This window comes from Platalea leucorodia, assembly GCF_965183815.1.
Source record: "Platalea leucorodia genome assembly, chromosome: 3".
Classification (NCBI taxonomy): domain Eukaryota; kingdom Metazoa; phylum Chordata; class Aves; order Pelecaniformes; family Threskiornithidae; genus Platalea; species Platalea leucorodia.
In genome coordinates this window covers 42,267,880-42,288,368 of record NC_138825.1, presented here as the reverse complement: position 1 = coordinate 42,288,368, position 20,489 = coordinate 42,267,880, and the positions used below count along the sequence as shown (strand labels likewise).

The 20,489-nt window shown below is 37.1% G+C and overlaps 1 protein-coding gene across 13 annotated transcripts in view; it reads right to left on the bottom strand.

The window, feature by feature from the left end:
* Nucleotides 1-20,255, bottom strand: part of RGS7 (regulator of G protein signaling 7) — a gene marked incomplete at both ends in the record, with an annotated part of 253,613 nt that extends 233,358 nt beyond the window's left edge. For 12 of the 13 annotated variants that reach the window (XM_082305536.1, XM_082305538.1, XM_082305532.1 and 9 more), the window contains one exon: nt 20,163-20,240. In XM_082305536.1, the coding sequence (XP_082161662.1) occupies nt 20,163-20,240 (78 nt within the window). Of the gene's footprint in view, nt 1-20,162 lie in introns of all 13 variants that reach the window. The other variant, XM_082305535.1, reaches the window with a different exon arrangement.
* Between the last annotated feature and the right edge of the window lie 234 nt (nt 20,256-20,489).

Here is a 20,489-nt window from a genome sequence, read left to right as displayed (position 1 = left end):
GCCTCCTGGTGCAATGCAGACAGTTTTGCTGAAGGACTATTTCCAAGTTTGCAAAATGATACCATCAGTCCCCCAGCAATGTACCCCCTGCTTCACATAGATATCAAAAGCTCTCCGTTTCCATTAATTTTCAGCTGCTTTTGAGGAAATCATTCAGCTTTGTCATGTCAAATAATGGCTGGATGACTGAACAGAGTGTAAATCAGTTGGACAAGTTACCGTGAAACAGAAAAACAAACTTCTGAAGAAACAATGGTATGAGTGAGAGAATGCTACAGATGGAGTTGGACAACACAAAGTACATGAGAACTACTATACAGTAAATCAAAGGCTGAGGGTAGCTTCCACATAAGCCCTCTGAAATTTGAATGTAAAGGTAAAGCACTATAAAGAGAAACTTCTAATTTCAGAAGGGCCTGGGTTTTGACCTCTTTTTGACATGCCACAAAATAGACTACATAGTAAGAACCCACAAACCTAGAAAACTTAGCCATTCCCCCATATCCCCAAAAGAGTACCCAAAAAGAATTCTCATAATCATTTGCTGCTTGAAAAAACAAAAACCAAAAAACCTAAAAACCCAAAAAGCTACCCAGAGATGTTTTCAGAAACAGAGGATAAAACCTGTTTATTGTTCCTCTAAATATAAAGCTCATCTCTTCAAATGCATGTCTTTATCTGCAGCTAGATTTTAATCATGTACTTCACAGACTTTTATAAAAATCGATGATAAAACTATCATCTGGATAATCTTCCTGCTGTGTGTTTAAGTGACTTGAAAACCACTCTATGTCCTTGGAATAAATTGACTCAAATACAAGAGTACAAGATGCAAGATAAGATGAGAGATCAATAGAGTAATGTGCAGGTAAGCAGGCAAGCCAATAGACACTTACCGGTGGTAAAGCAGGTAGTTAAACATAAATACAACACAGCCTAAGATCAGTATACTCACAAATTAGAATGGTATCAACCACTAATTTAATGTCAATGAGTACACCTCCAAGAAAGTCATCAAACGACAAATGCTGCCATATGCAAAGCAGCATTAATGAAAAACACTATCAACAAAATTGGTTTTATAGCCAATAAACAAAGCACAATTTTATTAAAATTCCTTTAAAAAGTCAATTTGAAAATACCGATTCAGAGTAAAATTTACATCGTCTAGTTTAACAAAACACAGACAATTAATAGCTGGAAAAAATAGAAAGAGATTTTATTATAGTTAGGCAGTTACATGATGGACCCTCCAGGAGGAAACAAACAAACAAACAACCCCCCTCCTCCAGAAACCCCAAAAAACTACAAGTCATGAACAGCTTTGTATTTTCTTAGACCAAACCAAAAAATTCTGCCTCTGATGCACTCAATTTCACCACCTCCTTGAGTGCTGAAATTACTTCAGAAGGAAACTAATGAATCTCCAAATCCACAGCCTTAGCTGTTGTACCCACCAGCTTAAGGCCTGCATTCTTCATCTAGAAAACATTGCCCTGTGCATTTTGCTCCTAAGCCTAACATTCTGCAGTGCAAGAGGAGGTTAAAACCAGATCACACTAAAAGTCAACTCAGCAGCATGGTAATTGCATCTGCTAGCTGTTGTATCAAAGACAAATTACATACAGTTTGCCTTCACTGAATTACAGGAAGGTTCTAAAAATACATAGTCACGTAGTCCTACTAATGAATGGATCTGCCTTACCATTTTGGCATCAGAAATGATCTGCAACACTAAAAGTCTGTCTCCTGCTAAGACTTAGAGACCCAGCCTTGTTAAAAAAAGAAAAAAACAAAAAAAACCCAAACCAAAACAAAAAAACCCCACACCTTTACATGACTTTATAGAATACTAGAATAGTTTAGGTTGGATGGGACCTTTAAAGATCATCTAACTTACTTTGACCTATACAATGTTATTCATATTTGTCAACCTTCAGATAGTCATGGCTATGCAGTCAGAAAAATGTTTTTTTATTTTTTACTAACTGTAGTTCAGAATACTCCCTATACGTATAGTGCCAAAACATTTTCTACCAGTTTTAAGACTTGACCACTGTATCAGGATCTTGTGCTTTTGAGCTGCCATTATTTAAATATAAAGCTTTTGATTTTATTTTGCAACTGGGATACTCTTGAATAGTAGATCTCTTTCAAGTATACCTTGGCCTGTGTACTTACAGTGATCAGTCACTGACAGAGTTACAGCAATGCTTGTTCCGACAAGTACCTACAGGTAATATTTACATTTCAAGGCTTATGATGACCAAGGATTGAAATGGCGATTGCAAATGGTTATACAGAGTCATATGAGAAAGAATATTATTTGGAACTTAAGAGCCTCCCAAACAGAACAACCGTCAAGATCTTTATAGCACTGCAAATAAGAATAACAACCAGTTCATATATTCGATCCCTCAAATCTGCGTAACAAAAGCCAAAGCTCTTTTGGTAATTTATTTCCCTAAACATGTTCTTCTCCAGCAAGATAATTTCACATAATAAAATAATATGATAATATTGCCAATTAAAGTTTTTTTCATGCTGTTTGACATGCTCTAGCCTGCACATGGAAATCCATCGATTCATCCACCAGATTAGTGCTTGCAAAAATAATGGCATTTTTTGAGGACACCTGCACTGATGAAAACCACATTTGAGCATGTATTTCAAAGCAAAATCAAGGATGTACAGCTTAGTTTTCAATCACCCACATATCTCCTCCTAAATAAAAACATTAAAAAATGTACTAAAGTAATAGAAACCATCTCAAAACTTCGTGTAACAGTGCAACTCAATTTTAAAACTGGAACTCAAAGTACTTCAAAAGCGAAATAAAACACACCTCCTTTGAGAAAGTATGGTTGCAGTTAGTAATGAAATAATGTATCAAACATTCTTACCTTTGCATGTATTAAAAAAAGTCTCCTTTCTTTCAAAAAGACTCCAAAAAAGACAAAATTCAGAAACAGCAAATTCCATTTGAGGAACAGTGAACAGAAATAGATCTGGGACATTACCACACCACTTTTAAGCTGGAAGATCCAAGAGTACTCTGTAGAAAAAAATCAATTTGTCAGGCTGAGAGATAAAAAGCATTTTCTCTTGCCTTCTTAGCGAAGCACAGTCAATCAAAGACTGTATTCATCTGAACTACAAAGTCTGCTGAGCGCTTCAAGATATGAAAAAATACGGATAGCCAAAACTGGAAAAAGCCCTTGTAGATTATTATTAAAATGAGAGAGCTTTTCTGTTTAGAATTTCGATTTCTATTGCTTAAAAGTAACAAACAGAAGTCATTGGTTGCAGTGGTTAAGATGGTATTTGGTTCCAACAGAGCTTCTATAAATATCACTTGCAATTGGTAGCTGATTTACTGAGTTGTAGCTATCACAGCAATATTGCTTGATTAATATATAAAAAAAAAATATATATTTTTGCACTCTCACAATGGAATTGGAATTCTTAGTCTTTTTTTAAAAAAAGTCAGTGATGACAGACTGCACTTGGAAACACAAGAAAAGTTATGTGCAAATAAACTGCCTTTCATGTATATCACAATTCAAGAGCATCAACAGTGTCAGCTGAGATGCTTCATTTATTCTGGGCATCAACAACTGTGATTTTCAGGGTCTCCGATTAATACTGTAGACGTCATTAATCCAAGAGGATGTTCAAATTGTGTCCAAAATCATTCTGCTTCTGCTTTTTATTTAATAAGGTCTCTCACCTGCATTCATTTAAGATGATTGCAAAGTTCAAACTGCTGCAAAGTCAGGCATCAGTTATAAGACTTGAGTGGAAGACAGGGGTAATAATCACTTCTTTGCTAAAGGTCATAGTTTTTAATGGGGCCTCTTAGATTACATTCACCAACAGTCTCAGTCTGTACAAGTGACTATTTTTGGATACTGGCCACGGACAGAATTTCTTCAGCATATTTGACCTGTTACATTTACCTCTGTTTTACTGGTATGCTGCGGTCCACAGATTGCAGACTATGTAAGATTGTAAGACAAATCTTGTGGCTCTCTCATTTTAGGGAGAGAAAAGGCAAAAATCAAAAGCTTTATTTAAAGTCCTTCATAACTACAACCAGACTAATTTGTCTTTTACTGTGAAAACTATTACAAGGTAATTTTGGTAACATACCCGCAAAATTAATAGCAAGTAATTACCAAAACATTATATGTATCTGTAGATATGCAGATTTTCCCATCATCGTTTTTGTACAGTGAACAATTCAATGACCCCAATATAAGGGGATGACAAGGATGTGCTAATAAAATACTACTTATGTTAAAGAAGCTTGAAAGCTGTTGAAGAAAGATAGAGGTCTGTAACAGAAGCCCCCAAAAGTTCCAGCAGCAGATGATAGTAGACACTTTTGACATACTGGCACGGGATGATACCTGGGCTCCAGGGCTAAAAATACAAATCATATATTGTCAAATTCCTGGTAAAGGAATACAACCTTGGGAGCTGGGTAAAACATACCATATATAGTAAAACTCGGATATAAAATGGAACTTGGGGAGCAATGAAGAAAGAGCAAGCCAGATGACTGTGTTAGCAAACACAAAACAATAACGACAAGCAGATCCAAGAGCAACGAGGAAGAAGTCCTCAATATCAACATCATACTCTTTCTATCAGGATGCAGATGTAATCCTCCTCCATCCTTGTAGAAGATAACTCAGCACTATTGACCCTAGGACCCTACGGAGCCTAGAAAAGTTAAGCCTAACACCAGAGAAGAAAGAGATAATAAACAGCTTGTGTATATCAGTTTTAACTATCCTTATATTTGGAATTAGCAATAACTGGATAATTAGGAATACAGATGTGAGTGTCTATCTGTGTGGAGTATTCTAGCTGGACAAATAACAAGTCTGACTAGATTGCTAATACTTTAATTAGATGAAGAAAAAAATCTTGGCTGTGCATATAAGGTGCATTTCTTTAGTCCACATAAACCGCACGGGGTGTTTACTTTGGTTCCTTGCTCAAGGAACTTGGCAAAAACGTCAATGCAATAAAATTAGGCTAATAAAAGGTTGTTATTAGATTTCCATACTGAACTGAAGCAGTGAAAATTGAACTAAAGATGCAAAAATAAATGTATGATGGCTCATAAAAAGTTTTTGTGATTGCAGAAGGAAAAGCTTGGTCAGTCTCAAAGTGTAATTTGTCATATGCCTCTCTTGGACACAGCCAGAAACCGCACAAAACCCAACATAGCCTCAGACTTAAAATCACGCACTGTCTAGGACCATGAGTCAACCTCATTAGCAGACAGAAACGTTCTAACAAAACCATTTAAAGTGATACTGATTCTAGTGCTGCAACTCCAGAGTTGCCATTTATAATCAAAACAACTCACAGCTTCTGAGAGGTAAATATGTTTTTGACAAATAAATTGGTTTAGTATCATGGATTTTAGAAGTGACATACTAAGGTGCTTCTAATGTTACTTGATAAAAGTTTACAAGAAGTGGAAAAGAAACTGGACACTAATCCAAAGTGAGGAAAATATTTTATATCATTAGCAAAGCTAATCATTCCAGAGCACACAGTTCTGTTAGTAGAAGAGGTAAATGAAGAGAGACTTCCAAAAAGAAATGCTGTACAGTTTTAAGAGGGGACACAAGGGAGTTGCTAGTTCAGAAGTAACACTTGTCAGAAATTTGAATATACTTGAATCTCTTCAACAAAATATTACCTGAAAAAATGACCTAGCTAAGTAATAATGGTTATTAAATGCCCAAACCTGCTGATGCAGTTCTACAGAGAACATGCACTTTTAATAACATAGTCTTTTCCTTTACATGATTCTCTTCCTTTGCTCAAAGGCAAAACACTTCTATGTATGGATATAAGAAGTAACAATAAAAGAGAGAACCACACTGATAAAGCAAGGAACTATTTAAGCTGGGTGGGAAAACTTAGTCATAGCTAGAATATCAGCTGCAAACACAGGTACACAGGCACACACACAGTTTGGGGAATTGCATCCTGCTGGTGATGGCACGGATGCCAATAGTATCAGCCCTAGCGAGAGAAAAAAAAAAAAAAAAAAAAAAAAAAGGCCACACACATGGCTGCCAAGCAAAAGAACCAGATCAGCCAGTTGTTTTGCAGGTCTACTCATCTTTCACAAGAATACTGTGTATGAAGCTGCACAGGTTCATTCAAATCATCACTATTCCTATTAAACTCATGCTATCCATTTGAATGCAGATTGAAAGACTGCACTTTCTGCTCCAGCATAGTGAATGTTAGCATATATTGCTGAGAGGAACAATTACTGTATCTGTTTCAAAAATTAAAGCTTGGGGAAACTATAGTGTGGCTTAATTCCCTTTAGTTACACTTGCCACAATACTTATTCAGTGTTCTGACTAGTTTTAAATTGCTGGAAGGCAAAATCTCACAAACATGGCTCCCACACACCACTTTAGTTACAGATATCCTCTGTTCTTTTAGTGGCACAAAAAAACCCCATGTTTGGATTCCATAGAATTACATATTATTTCAAACAGAGCATTTATAGGCGTTACAGAAGTGAGATTAGGCTGCTGTGGTTAGAAAGCACAAAATGCCGTTCCGTCAATAAAGGTCAGCGCTTCCATTATCCTTGCTTGTTTCAGCACATGAGTTTCCCCTAGACAATTTACAGGAAATGGAAGGGAAAATAACCAAATCATTGGAAAAATTGTTACAGATGCCATCTGGTCTTCACAGATGGGCCTGTACTGTAGGTCATGCACATCTCCTTTCCCTCTGTCATCACTCGCTGAAGAATTTGAAGCAGGTAAAGAAACAGAGGCAATGACTCTAGAAAGTATACTATCAGCACACCACGTGGAGATTTAGCCACTGTATCTCCACTTAACACTCCGCTGGGAGTCAGACAAAGTTCTCCAGGCTGATGAAACCTCACTCAAAAGGGATACAAAATCTGTTTGTCAGAAAGTCAAAGGTTAGATCTGTCATGAATCACAGTGGAATTGTGAAAAACAACTGGAAAAAAGGTGTATCAGAACAATAAGGCAATATTCATTATTGCAATACTGCCATCACTATACTATACACTGTTCAAAAATATAATTAATCTTATCCTCAATCTCTCTGCATAATCCAGCTGAATTATCTCCAAATTACAAATGGGAAACAGAGGCACAAAATTACTACCATTTTGTCAAACAGGACAGCAGAACAATGATTCATATCCATGTTCCCACTGCCCAATTTTCTAAATCCAATACTTGATTTCAGATACTCTCCTTGCTCTCAAGCAAATCACATTCTGGTAATGTTACACAAATATTACAAGAATTCTCCAGCCATGAGGAATTTACGGTTTTTACACCACTGCACAAATGACGAGTTTCTGCGGTTCCAATCTTCCTACTCAGAGAAGTAAGGAGGGGTTTACTTTTAAGATAAATATTGTTTCATGTATTATTTAAAATAATACCTAAATCTTACCTATCTGCATCCTAAGGAGTTAAGCACAAAGTGCCTGTATGCCTTTCAGCTTGCTTGACATGGAATGATTTACTCAAAACCATTCAGCAGGGCAACCTAGACTTAACCTTCCTTCTCTCACGCTCAGACTCTCCCTCTGCCTGATCACATTCAGTCTTAAAGGGAGGCAATCAGCTGAGATCTGACAAATTAGAAGAGTGATGTAACAGACCACTCATCACAAATCATCCTAGCATCAGCAAAAAGTATGGCTACTGTTGCATTTCAGTAGAACATGCTATCTGCCACTGCTTTTCCACTGTGTTCTAATGCAGATTATAACCTCAAAACACCATACATCTCTTTCTTCAGGAAAAAGGTGTTATGCTGGCTAATGACTATTATCTCATTTATTCTCACTTGTCAGAAGTCATTCACTGCATTAATAGTTAATGTTACAATTGATATGTCAATTATGAAAACTTATTTAGCTTGTAGAAGGGCAATTCATTCAAAAGTCATCACTACATTTACTTGCTTTGAAGGGAAAATGGAAAATATAACCAAAACATAATGTTTCATCTAATTTATTCTACAATATAGCCTACTTCAGTGGAAGAAATCTGGAATTCACACCTCTAGCACACTACCACCAGGACACCACCGTGTAAGAACTTCTGTAGCATTTCACCGACACAGGAACCATGTTGTACTGCTTTTCAAGGAATTAACCTTAATAACCTGAGTGATAACAGCAGTTACTCTGCACTTAGGGCCACATAAATAAAGTAAAATTTCACCTCTACTTCTACAAGATAAATAGGAAAGAACTTAGCTTAGCTTTAAAAAAAAAAAAAGAGAGAGAGAGGCATTTTCCCCCTGAACTGCATCTACTACATGCCTCAAGAAAGTACCCATTCCAAGGATAGCTAACAATGCAATAACACAGCACACTGAATGTTTCTAGTAACACTCCGAAGTCTAACTGGCTAATACATAACATGTAGGTAGTCCATCTTCTAAGTACTATTCAAGATGGCTTGCAAAAATAAATATTTATATATTTATATATTTATTTATATATATATATAGGATAAAATATTTAAATGTAACCAACAATATGGCTAAAACTTAAATTGATGCTAATATATTCATGCCAACTGCGGACTAAAATCCATTTACCATGTCTATATGGATTATATGAAAAGGTCAAAAAGCTGGCATAAGGGACAAAGGTGAGAACATACAGAAACATATTTCCTTTTGCTAAGACCTGTCAAGGTAACAAAGAACAAAAACACTGACATTTGGACCAAATCATGTGAACGACTGTGAATTTGTAGCAAGCTTCAATTCCATTTCAGTGATCCTCAAATACTATTCTGAAGGTGATGCAAAGACCATGCCATGCAGCGAGGGAAAAAATGGAAATTACCTAGTCTCAGCCTGTTCTGACTAGTCTCCCCAAATCACTTCACCACCTCGTTTTATACTTAGATTGTAAATTTTATGCACAGAAATTATCTTTTCAGTTTGCCAACAGAACACTAAGCCCAGCAGCCTCCTTTGTGTAACACGAGTGCAGGCAACAAACGGCAGTGTTTCGGCTGGCTGATGAGCACATGGTGACAGCAGAGGCTTCCCACCCTGAAAACTGCAGAACGAGCCTCAGCGAATTGAAACCACCATCAAAAGACTTGATCAACAATTTGACCAGGACACCAACATCAACACCTCGCATGGAAGACACTGACCAGCATTCATTCCTTCCTCAAGAGAGTCCCTCTCAGCATCCCTGTGGGATGTTTGTTCACTACCCAGGGGGAAGAGCACCACCTGGTGAATCTCCAGCACCGTTTCCAGAAGCACCTGCACCATCCTGGTGGTCTCGTTCAGCCCTGCTTATCTTGCCGTATTCGCCAGACAGAGCAATTGGTGGTACGGCTCAGGTGAAGACAAACATCTTGCGAGTGACAGAATGATGTGATGCTAATTATTTTTCTTTCAGTGCCTCACATGCAGCGTTATGTCCTTGAACCTACTCCATGTCCTTTAATATTGCCAAGAGTGACCAAGAATAAGCCTCATAAAATGATCTACCTAAAGAAACTATTTCACAGGACACGAAGGGCAGAACTCCTGTCTGAAGGAGAAGCGAGTAGTGTAGCTCTTCAATACATTATTAAAAAAGAAAAAAGGATGGCAAGTCAAAGTCCTGGGCTAACACCCTTCCAGACAACACAAACTGACATCTAGCATCCGTGTTTCTCTTCATTTAGATAACAGACATCAGTGAGTTAGAAGGAAAGGTAAAACCTTCAGAAGCAATCCACAGTTACACATTTATACCTGTACAACATGTCTTATTTTCCGTAGTTTAAAGTGAGAGCTCCTAAACATTGGAATACGGAGCTAGAAAGGATTGTCAAGTCCAGTGTCCTGGAATCTAAGTTAGCCCTCCATTTCTAGACAGAAAAAAAAAAAACGTAAACCGAAAGAATCCCAGAGGCAATAGCATTGGCTGTGGCCTGCCCAACTAACTATGTACCAAAGTTTCTGTTAAAAGGTTAATGGCGTGACAGCTACAGATGCATCAACGCAGATAAATACAAAACACGACTATATAAATAGAATATGTCCGCACACTTTTCTTCTGAATGTACCTCAAAACAAGATGCAAACACTGCTTCAATATATAGAACAGGACAGTGTGTTTAGTAAACAGCTGTACACGAACTTCAACATCCAAAAGTAATGCTATAGAAGTGAAGTTGATGGTAAAGAGAAAGCAAGATCAGAAGTATTTTTTTTTCCACTATAAATGAACTTAAGTGCTTCAGGCCACAACTGTCTGTAGAACAGAACAGTTGTTTAAACTTTGAAAATATTTTCCTATAGCAGAGCTACTATTGTTGTACTACAGGTTTTTAAGATATGAGCACAGATAAAGCACTATATCATTTATCCCTGTTTTAAACAAGCCAAAGGTATTTCTCCTCTCTCTTGGAAACCAAACCAATGCATTAACTTTACCGGGCATTAGTATGGCTCTTCTACTCTGATGGACACTGGTGTTCCCTCCAGACCACAGGAGCTAGAATCTAAATATTTCATTCAGGTAGTGTGATGATTCCACAGAGTAATAGACATGATTTATGAAAAGGTACTAAAACCCTTTAGCTCCTAGTGACTTGAATGAGATTTATCGTTGCTTAGTAACTCTTAAAAAAACTGAGACATTTGAAAGCTAGTAATGCTGTGAGCAGCTGGGTAGCACTCTTGTTGTTCATAGTCTTCTAATTGTCTAAAACTGCATTCCTATGACCGTAGTACTTTACCATCTGATGTAGTACTTTGACAAATTTAAGGTACTCTGCACAAAGTAAACAGTCGATCTTCACAGAATTTCACTAAGATGACTTTAATTATACTGCAGACCACCTATGTTACAGATGACACAGCTAAAATAAACTACTCAAGCCATGCAGAAATCTTAGTAAAGCCCTGTACGATAGCATTATTCATACACTTAAGTTTTCCATTTGCTAAGAAGCCACCCTGTTTTACAATTTTGAACTTATTCTTCAGATCACACTTATATGCCTGCAGCACTAAACCTGCCAACATCAGGGATTTTGTGGTACAGCCATGAAACGTTCTACATTTTCTCCTCCGTACAGACAAAAGCGTGCAACATAAAGAGAATTCTTATCCTAAAATACCTGCCTCAAGTTTGTGTAATTTTGAGAGTTTATTATTAAGCTTTCTCATTCTTCTTGTTGGTATTGATTCTATATCAAATGCAATTGCGTGGCTCCTGCTGATACCAAGAGATGCCATGAATTTACATCTGAGGGCAGGATCTAGCTCACAGAAGATTAATACCTCTTACAGTCTGTAGTTCAGAGAAGTGCAGGTGTTAAGAAGCACTAATATGTCTTTCTTTCAAAAGGCATTCAGTAAATTGCTTATTCATCCTGATATAAAAGTAGATCAGAAAAACTGTGGTTTTCCACCAGAATTTAGGGTGCTTTTAAATAACAGCTATTTGAAGTATGTCAGTGCAATTCATTTTTACAACATGGAAGACAAAGTACAATAGTGTAACATCATATACATGAGATATTGTCAAAAACTATTATATATTTAAATGCCCTCTAATACAACGTTTTGTTCATGTTTATCCAATTATGATCAGTTACGAATCAATAATCAGTTTACAATAAAATTGGGCCTGGCTAGCATAATACTCCTTCCAAAATAAATTCCATGGGGCCTGTATGTATATTTTCTTTTTTTACTGTGGATTGCTATTTAATCAACAATGAGGAACGGTCACAAAAGCATAACGGCCACACAAGCGACATGCCAGTAAGAGCCCTGACCCCGCAGACTCTGTCACGAAAGCAGACCCACCCCACTGCCACCGCTTGTCCCACGGCCGCAGGGCTCTGCACTGCTGAGAGGATTTTTTTAACTGCCAATCCGTTTGTTAGATTAGACTACTGAAATACTTTAAGTGCATATGCATGTACATACATGTACGTTCCCATTATACAACTAGCTACGTCATCAAGAATAACTGGAACAGAAAGAAAAAAAAAAATCCTTTGGTGTTATGGAGAGCAATTTTCACTTCCAGCTAGATAACCCTTGTACATCTGAACTGCGTTGTGAAGAGATCCTCTGCATTTGCCGTCTCTTCCTCTGTGGCACAACCCTTCCTCCCTAGAACTTCACACTAGGTTAGTCAAACAGGATTCAGCAGAGGTCAAAGGAAGAAGAAAGCAAACACACAACTCCAGAAGAAGCGATGCAGCAGAATTAATACAAAAAGTTTCAAAATTCCCATTTTACTCGGTTTTGGTAAAACCAGTACACGAATACCAGGAGAATGATGGTTTCACTGTGATGGATAAATTTCTATCTGGATGGTCCTTGTGGTCTATTCATCTCTTGCTTAAGGTTTTTCAGAATTAAACCAGCACATCTTTGATATGAATACAACATGATAAATTCTTAGAGACTTCCCCAAAAGGATTTCTCATTTGAATGACACTGTGGATCTCATACACTTGAAGTTTCATTTAATGTCTATCAAAGATGTCTTCAATTGAGTACAAAATAGCACAATTATAAAAATCTTGAAAACCAGGCATCTTCATTGGAAAAATATGAATAAAATATACATTATGGTGTCATCTCTCCAGTTCCTATTCATCAGCAATGATCAATGGGTCATCACCCAATCATCAACTTTTAGCCAGAAGTATATTTGAAGGAATAGCAGGTAACAACAGTAAGAAAAAGCAGGAGTGATGTCTCTGGGTTTTGATGCCCTGATCACCTTCACAGACAAAGCAGCTTCTCTGAAACTCAGCCCATAAAGCTGTCTTCTCAGCGATACACAGAGCATTATAAACAAATTGAGATCCATAGCAGCATTTGACAAAGGAAGTTTTCGAACATAGATATACACACATGAGCACAAAACACGCTCCAAATTTTAGGAGGCTAAAATAGTCCAAATGCCAAGCTCCCATCCCTGTCAGTTAAGAAGTTTGTACAATACCTAGTAAAAGCTTCACTCACAGTTACAATGGCTTTATGAGATGCTCCTACACCTGCTCGTACAGCTCCATTTCTTGGCCAGCCTGCTCTCCTGCACTAACCCCAGGCAGTTCTCACTCTCCAGATGAAGCTACAGTTCCCAACTCAGCTTCTCAGACAGTTCAGCTCCAAGGACTAACATCCCCTGAGGCTTCCCAGACAACCTCATTCCCATTTTTAGTCTTTTCCAGTTACTCTTACAACCAACGCATACTTTAATAACTAGCTCAACCTTTTTATCTCCAACTTTTTTTTTTTTTTTACAGCTGGTGGCAATCAAGAACAAAAATCAAAATTCTCAGCTGATCTCTTCACCATGGAAAATTGTACGTGTACATTTTCTTGACTGCATCGTCATCTCGAAGTTTCATTTGAAAATATTTTTCTAAAGTGGTCAGTCTCCTCCTCCTCCTCCTAATCCCACCCTCAAAGTTTTCTTCCCTTACTCATTTTTGTAAGGTTCATGTTACCACTATTAAAATTCAGACTTTTCTTGCCTTGATCAAAGTCGACAAAAGGTATCCTCCTACATTTCCAGCTTCTTTCCCCTACTACTGCAATCTGCTTCCATAAAAAAAAGAAAAAAAAGAAAAAGAAAAAAGGAATAATGGAAGCCATTCCAGGTAGTATTTTGCAAGCTCAGTGCTAATGGCTCCCTCTTCTGTAGAAAATAGTTTGCTCTATTTTACCCAAAAAAAGATTTTTAGCTTTTCCACTGCTCTGACATGTCACTGTCATGCCTCACTTTACCACCTGTAACACAGAGAATAATTACATGCATCTCTTTTGCAAAAGCTTTATTTTTTTAGAGATATAGTTGAAAACCAGCTATTGTTCACACTTTATATTATTACATATCTACAGTCTTCACCTTTCCCCAACACTTTATCTGAGAAGTTTTATAGCATGTAAAAAACAATTAAATATATTCTGCTGCTGACTTTATTCTGTTCTTTCTAGGCTTGACCCGGGATTTAGACTTGTAAATGGACTTCATAAGCCCAATTTCTTCTCTTTTAGCAACTTTTACAGACTGATTTGAAGAAGCCGGTGTAGTGCTTCCTATACTAAAAATTACATCTATGCTTCAATTAGTTTGTGATTCCTGAATTGGGAAAATAGCCACATTTCAACAAGTTGTATTTATATGCAAGTATTTTAATGTGGCCTCATTATAGTTCATATCAGCTTTGGTGGGAATCTATCAAATGTTAGCATATGACAGAGGTTACTATAAAAATTCCTGCAGTCCACAAAGAATGTTGTAAGTCTCAAGTAAAAGAAAACAAAACTCAAAACTCCAAAACAAACAATTTCTGACTCCGTATTGCACGTCACTATCAATAGCATCATTGTTTCCATAGCTACAAATGTAGACTGCTTCAAAGGAAAGCAGCAGAGAAATTGAAAATGACAATGCACAATCAAAGCAGGCACATACAGTTTTCAGACGGCACATGTGGGATGGAGAAAGGAAGTAACATGGTGGCACAGAATTCTGGGGGGTTTTTGCATTTGACAGTAATGCCAGTGATCCGAGCACGTCAAGCTCAGAAGAGTATGCAGCAGTAAACCTCTCACTGCAATATCGCTTGATACATTTCTACACCTAGTGGAAGGAAGAGGAGAACAGAAAAGGTGGAAAATACCAGCAGGAATCACCAAAGCAGACATACAGGGCAGATGCCCCTCTCACAGATCTAGCCACCTGCAGACTCAGATAGCCATATTTTTAATCAGGTTTCCTTGGCATTTTCAGTGGTTCTGTATAGTTGTGAAGACAATCAAATCCTTTATACTGCTCGTATCACAAATGATGCCAAAGCATACATGTTATACCTAGTACGAACAATAACCATTCCAGGAGAGGATACAGCATCAAAGTGAATCACTGCACAGGGGGTAGATACAAAACATGAGGGTGAGAGTGTACAGGGAAACATGCAGTCTCACCACATGAAAGGCACTCCACAGCATCTAGCAACTATTCTGTCCTTCAGTATTAAGTTCCTGCCTTCTAAATATTACCTGTGTAATAGCTTACTTCACTATCAACCAACTACTCCGGAACTATGATAACATCCTCATAACATTCATACCGGATAGGGAGGTAAATTCTTCTTCCCACAGCTGGAAATCCTGAGGTTCACAAATGTGGACCTTTCTCCATCAATTCTAGAATAACGAGTGTTGGAATAAAACCAAGACCAGCATCTAAGACTTGCACCATTACCACTCTTCTTCTCGGAAGAAGAAACTGCATAATGTAGAGGTATATTGTAATTTAATTAAAAACAAAAAAACACCAACCCACCACTTAATCTCTAGTACCTTAGAGAACTCTGGCATCTGCAATGTAGTAAGAAACTCAGTAGTTTACACTGGGAGCAAAATGCCTCCATAGGTTGTGATGGCATATTCAGAAATGCACAGTATCAGACTAATTCTTCCCTTATCGAAGTGAGTGACAGCACTTAGAAAAATCCCACCTGCCATGTCCTTCCTCAGTCTCACAGGCTCTAAGGAATACAGTTATCTGTGATACCACTTTCTTCCAACAATCTTTTTTAAGGGGGCAGTCGATAAAAGCCACACGAGAACACAGTATTATCCGCACACTACACTGGAAGTCATCTCTGGTACAAGCGGAGGGGAGGAGAATGGTTATTAGAAGACGGTGTTCACTGTTTCCTCAAACATTGTCACTGCATGGCTATTGCTCCTTTACAACAACATTTGCCAAGTACCACGCTTCGGAGGCATAGCTTCTATGAAGGGTATCGGATCACGGTAAACTAAGAAGTAGCTTGAGATTACAAATTCAGCCCTTGCTATACACGAGTACTGGCATATGTGACCTTCAACAATTGTCACAAGAACAGAACAAACACCGCACTCTCTTCATTACAGCACTGAAAGCCCCAACTATTAGTAATGCTAATCAGCTTTGACAAAAGCTATTTTAACGCTCGGGGCAGTGAGGAAGGCAGAGAATCAAAGTCTCAGTCAGAAGAATATTACTATTCAGAAAAGACTAATCTTATTGCTACAAAATAAAGCTACCATCCCTCCAATGAAGCTAGTTCAGACAGCAATACAATTACCATTAAACTTACAAATCAGAACTCCTAGTCCTTGCAGGATATGCTTGACTAAAAAAATAAGCAAAGCACAGACCAGAAAGATGAACAAAGGTTTAGCAGGACCAGCAGTAGCTCTAAAACGGAAGTTCCTCAAAGACAACTCTTACCTTTTAATTATTTGTGTCATGCATGAGATTAAAAAAAAAAAAAACAACAAAAAAAACCCAAAAAAACCCACAAGTCAGGCTTTGAAACTTACTTAGAAAAGCTGCACAATATGGGCCTTGTATTACATCTCAAGTTTCTTCTTTAAGACCTAGCTTGCAGCAGCAAGTTAGCGTTGCTGAAATCCGAGATTTCTGTATGAGCAACTTGTGATGTTAAAATACTACGGATTCTAGTGTCTTATCTCTTCTAATTGCTAACTGGAATGGGCTCTGTTGGAGAGGAAGTAAAAGCAGGGGGTTTACATCTTTCATGTTTGCCTCAGGCTACTAGCAGAAAAATTCAGGACTTTTTCTAAGGTATGTCAGTACCAACGATGTGTCACATGTCATTACTTTATAATTAGGCTGATAGCCAAAAAGAATAATGCAGCAGACATTCTATTAAAATAAAAAGTATTCCCCAAGGCATAAAAACACTGACACAAGCATCTTAAAAGGCAGTGTAAAAATGATATAAGGAACTATTTATCTGTGCTGCTGTCTTTTCCATCACAGATTCAAATAAGTAATTCTAAGTTATGTATGCATTGAATATTTAATTATGCTATTCTGATTTAAAAAAATATTTAATATCTGAAAGTAAAATGCAATGAAACCCTTCTTTGTCTATGAATATACAATCTACTACGAGATTAACAGGCTATTGACACTATATTACTCTAGATTACAATTTGATAATCCTTCTTTCTTCAACTCTTCAAATAAGTAACTCATCACAAACCAAACACATTTTTAAAAAGTAGAAAACCAGCCTTTTTTCATCAAGAGTTTGCAATTTACTTAAAGTGCAATAATGATTCTATAACAATTCAGGCCTTAATTACTGAATTTGTAAACACCAGAACTTCATTCTGTACACAATTTTCTCTAAAATGCTCCTGACAGAATCAGGATCCAGGAAAGCCAGGGCTGTAACTGTACGTACTTTAGAACATACTCAGTTCAGATTGCATCTGAAAGTTAGACTGACTAGCAGAATTACCAAATTACAAAATTGTGTTTTATAGCCAAAGTAACGGTCTTCACTCAGCGTGGCCAAATTTTAGTTCTTCGTTAATACAAGTAGTAAGAGATGTCCCATCTATTCCTTGCAGGTACACATATCACAAAATGTGTGCTATTCCATGTGTGGATGTTGTATGAACTACTGGAAGAAAGCTTTTCCGCATTTGTGGATTTCAGCAACATTATTCAAAATATAAGACTTTCAAATCAGTTTCCTCCTGAAGTCAGCCAATAGCACATTTACATTTTTTTCTAACAACTATTAATACTTTTCCAGTTGGCCAAAAAAAAAAAAAAAAAAAAAAAAAAAAAAAAAAAAGAGTCCTTCATGAAGCTGGCAGATCTAGTTCTTTTTTGTTCACTCTGCACAGTGCTTTCATTTCCAACACAATGACAGACAGAGAAGTATTGTGTTTTCAAATGTATTAGAAGGAATCCTGTGATTTAGTTGTTGCTATTAAAGAATTGTATTCAGAGATGATATATGCTGAAGTGAAATGATTTCCACCTAACTATCCTCCTCTTATGTTCTAGACACAGAATTTATAACACGTTTGATTACAGCAGTATCATACTGCAGAAAAAGGCAGGTGACTTTTAAAAATGTTATCTATTATTTTGTTGCCTATTCCTTGAATACTGCAAAGGAAGGACTAGTTTTCTCTCTGTACTCTAACACCAGTGTGCACAATCTTAAATGATTTTTTGATTCACCATGCTACAAAAACAAGCTGACATGTACAGAAATATATATGACAGGTAATGCTGTAGAAGGTCGACATTCTTCGGAAGTCTAATACTCGGTGCACCACTTGCACTTTAACGACAAGAAGGGAAGGACCACTTCTACACCAGAAGACACAAACTGATATCATCCCTTTGCTACTGATTTACAGAGAACTGAAAAGGTGTTTGATGTTTTGATTTGCTGAGCATACACCTGAGGTTTTGTGTCCTATCCCTGCTCCCCATTTCCAAATTTCCCCTGCATCACCAGGATTCTTGTCACTTGCCTCGGCAGTTCCATTTCAGTCTGGAGGCTGCTCAGGGGCAATGTTAAATTTTGGCATGAGGTCACACTAAACATAATGGGTCACAAGTTTGACCAGTTCCTCAGACAAAGTCACCACGGGAGAAGAGAAACGGTTCCTCTGTGTTCCCCCTCTGTGTACTAAATAAGCTGAGAAAATACTTCTTTCTCAGCATGGAAGTACATGACAAACGTGGAAAGATTCCGTTCAGAAAGATCAAAAACCTATAAAGAACCACATAAGCTTTGGTATATTGCTTTTAATATATGCAGCATATTTTCACATATAAATTCATGCATACAATTACATTTTGAAACACACTTGTGATGTTAATCGCAAAGTAACTCCATATTTTTCTAGATGTGCATTCTTACATAGATGGTTAACTAAAATTAAGCTCATAAATTCATTCACTTATGTAAGAAGAGCCTAATTTTTCAAAATAGCAAATATGACCAACTAACTGAAATCAGCAACATATTTGAAAACAGGAAGAGAAAAAAGCGTGCATCAGACTTCAATTTGAGACTATTTTTTAATTTCTAGGAAAAGAGCACTTACCACAGTTACTGATAATACCTCAGTTCACCTCAAAAACTAAACTGAGTACGTATCAGATGCTTTCTGTCACAGTTAACTTGCAAAAAGAAAAGTCAATGCCTCTAACAAAGTAAAAATATTGATTGTTTTTTCCACCTGATAAAAACAACCACAAAGAAGCTAGAAAGCATGGTGTTCTAGGAATAAACAAGTAGTTGCATAATTACGTATTTCAGTTTGTGACACTAAAGTTATTTTTCTCCATTATTATTAGAATTTATTTTGTTATTCTTTTTTGATAAATGCAATTAAAGCTTTATTAAAAAAAAATAAATGTATAAACGCATCTCAATATCCCCAAGCATTTACTGTCACTTAAATGAAAACACAGTGGTTAAATAAATAAATAAATAAATAATACTGGAGTTCAATGTCTGGAAATTTGTATATTGATGCTATTAAAATAACTACATTAGAAATCCCTCCCAGAGAGAATCCCTGGAGTGTATGTGTTTGGGTTTTTTTAAGTTGTGGCAATTGCAGACAAGTAATATCTTTAATCAGTTTTTCCCCTCATGTGAAATAAGCTAATAGTTCTGACTTCCCTGCACTCTGAAAATCTCTGCCCAGAGACAGAAATACAAAATATTGTATTATGCAGTTAATACTTAGCTTTAAAATATATTCATTCATTTTACAAATAGATTTTACAAGTGAACACTTGAACTCAAAACCTGTCCCCATCTCTGGCACATCACCACCATCACATATCATATGTATCAATGCAGAAAGTGAATGAAATACATCAAGTATTTCAAACTGAAAACCAACTGTTTCTGAACATGATGCAAACTTGACACGCGTGTGTATTTTACCATTTAAAACAACAGATCCAGTCATTTCTCAAAACAGGAGTCCTAGTTGTACCTAGGATATAGACCTACTTTGCACATGCTATTTAAAGTGCATTAGGCAGCACAAACGTCAACAGACACAAAACATTCCAAATTAGTGGCAGGTGATCATGTTCTGAAATCAGACTGCTCCACTCAACGCAAAGCACAGCAGCAGCATCTATTCATGAAACTGGAGAGAAACAGCAAAAATAATGGCCTCACTTGCTAGGCAAAAGATTCCAGGACTTCTCCATTTCCTCAAGTCCCTTCCCCAGCTTTTGAAAAAACACAAAGGCTTACCTTTCTGTACACCAGCATGTTTGGGGATTCATCAGCCACCCCGTTGCTGCTTTGCCCATAATTATTTCCTTGTGCCATGTCCCACAAATTTGATCCGCTTTCCAAACGTTGCACTGTAAAAGGTAAAAGTGGCTTCAGTAAGACATGGCCTCAGGTCTCCTTCCTTCCCCGATGATTAATGGACCTGACTTTCTACCAACACGTTATCAGAATCAGCGTATGCTCTTACTCCAACAGACATTTACATTGGAGCAAAGCTGCTAATTCACCATTTACTGTCATTACTCTCTTTTGCCTGTAAATAATGAATGTAATATGTTAATCTAA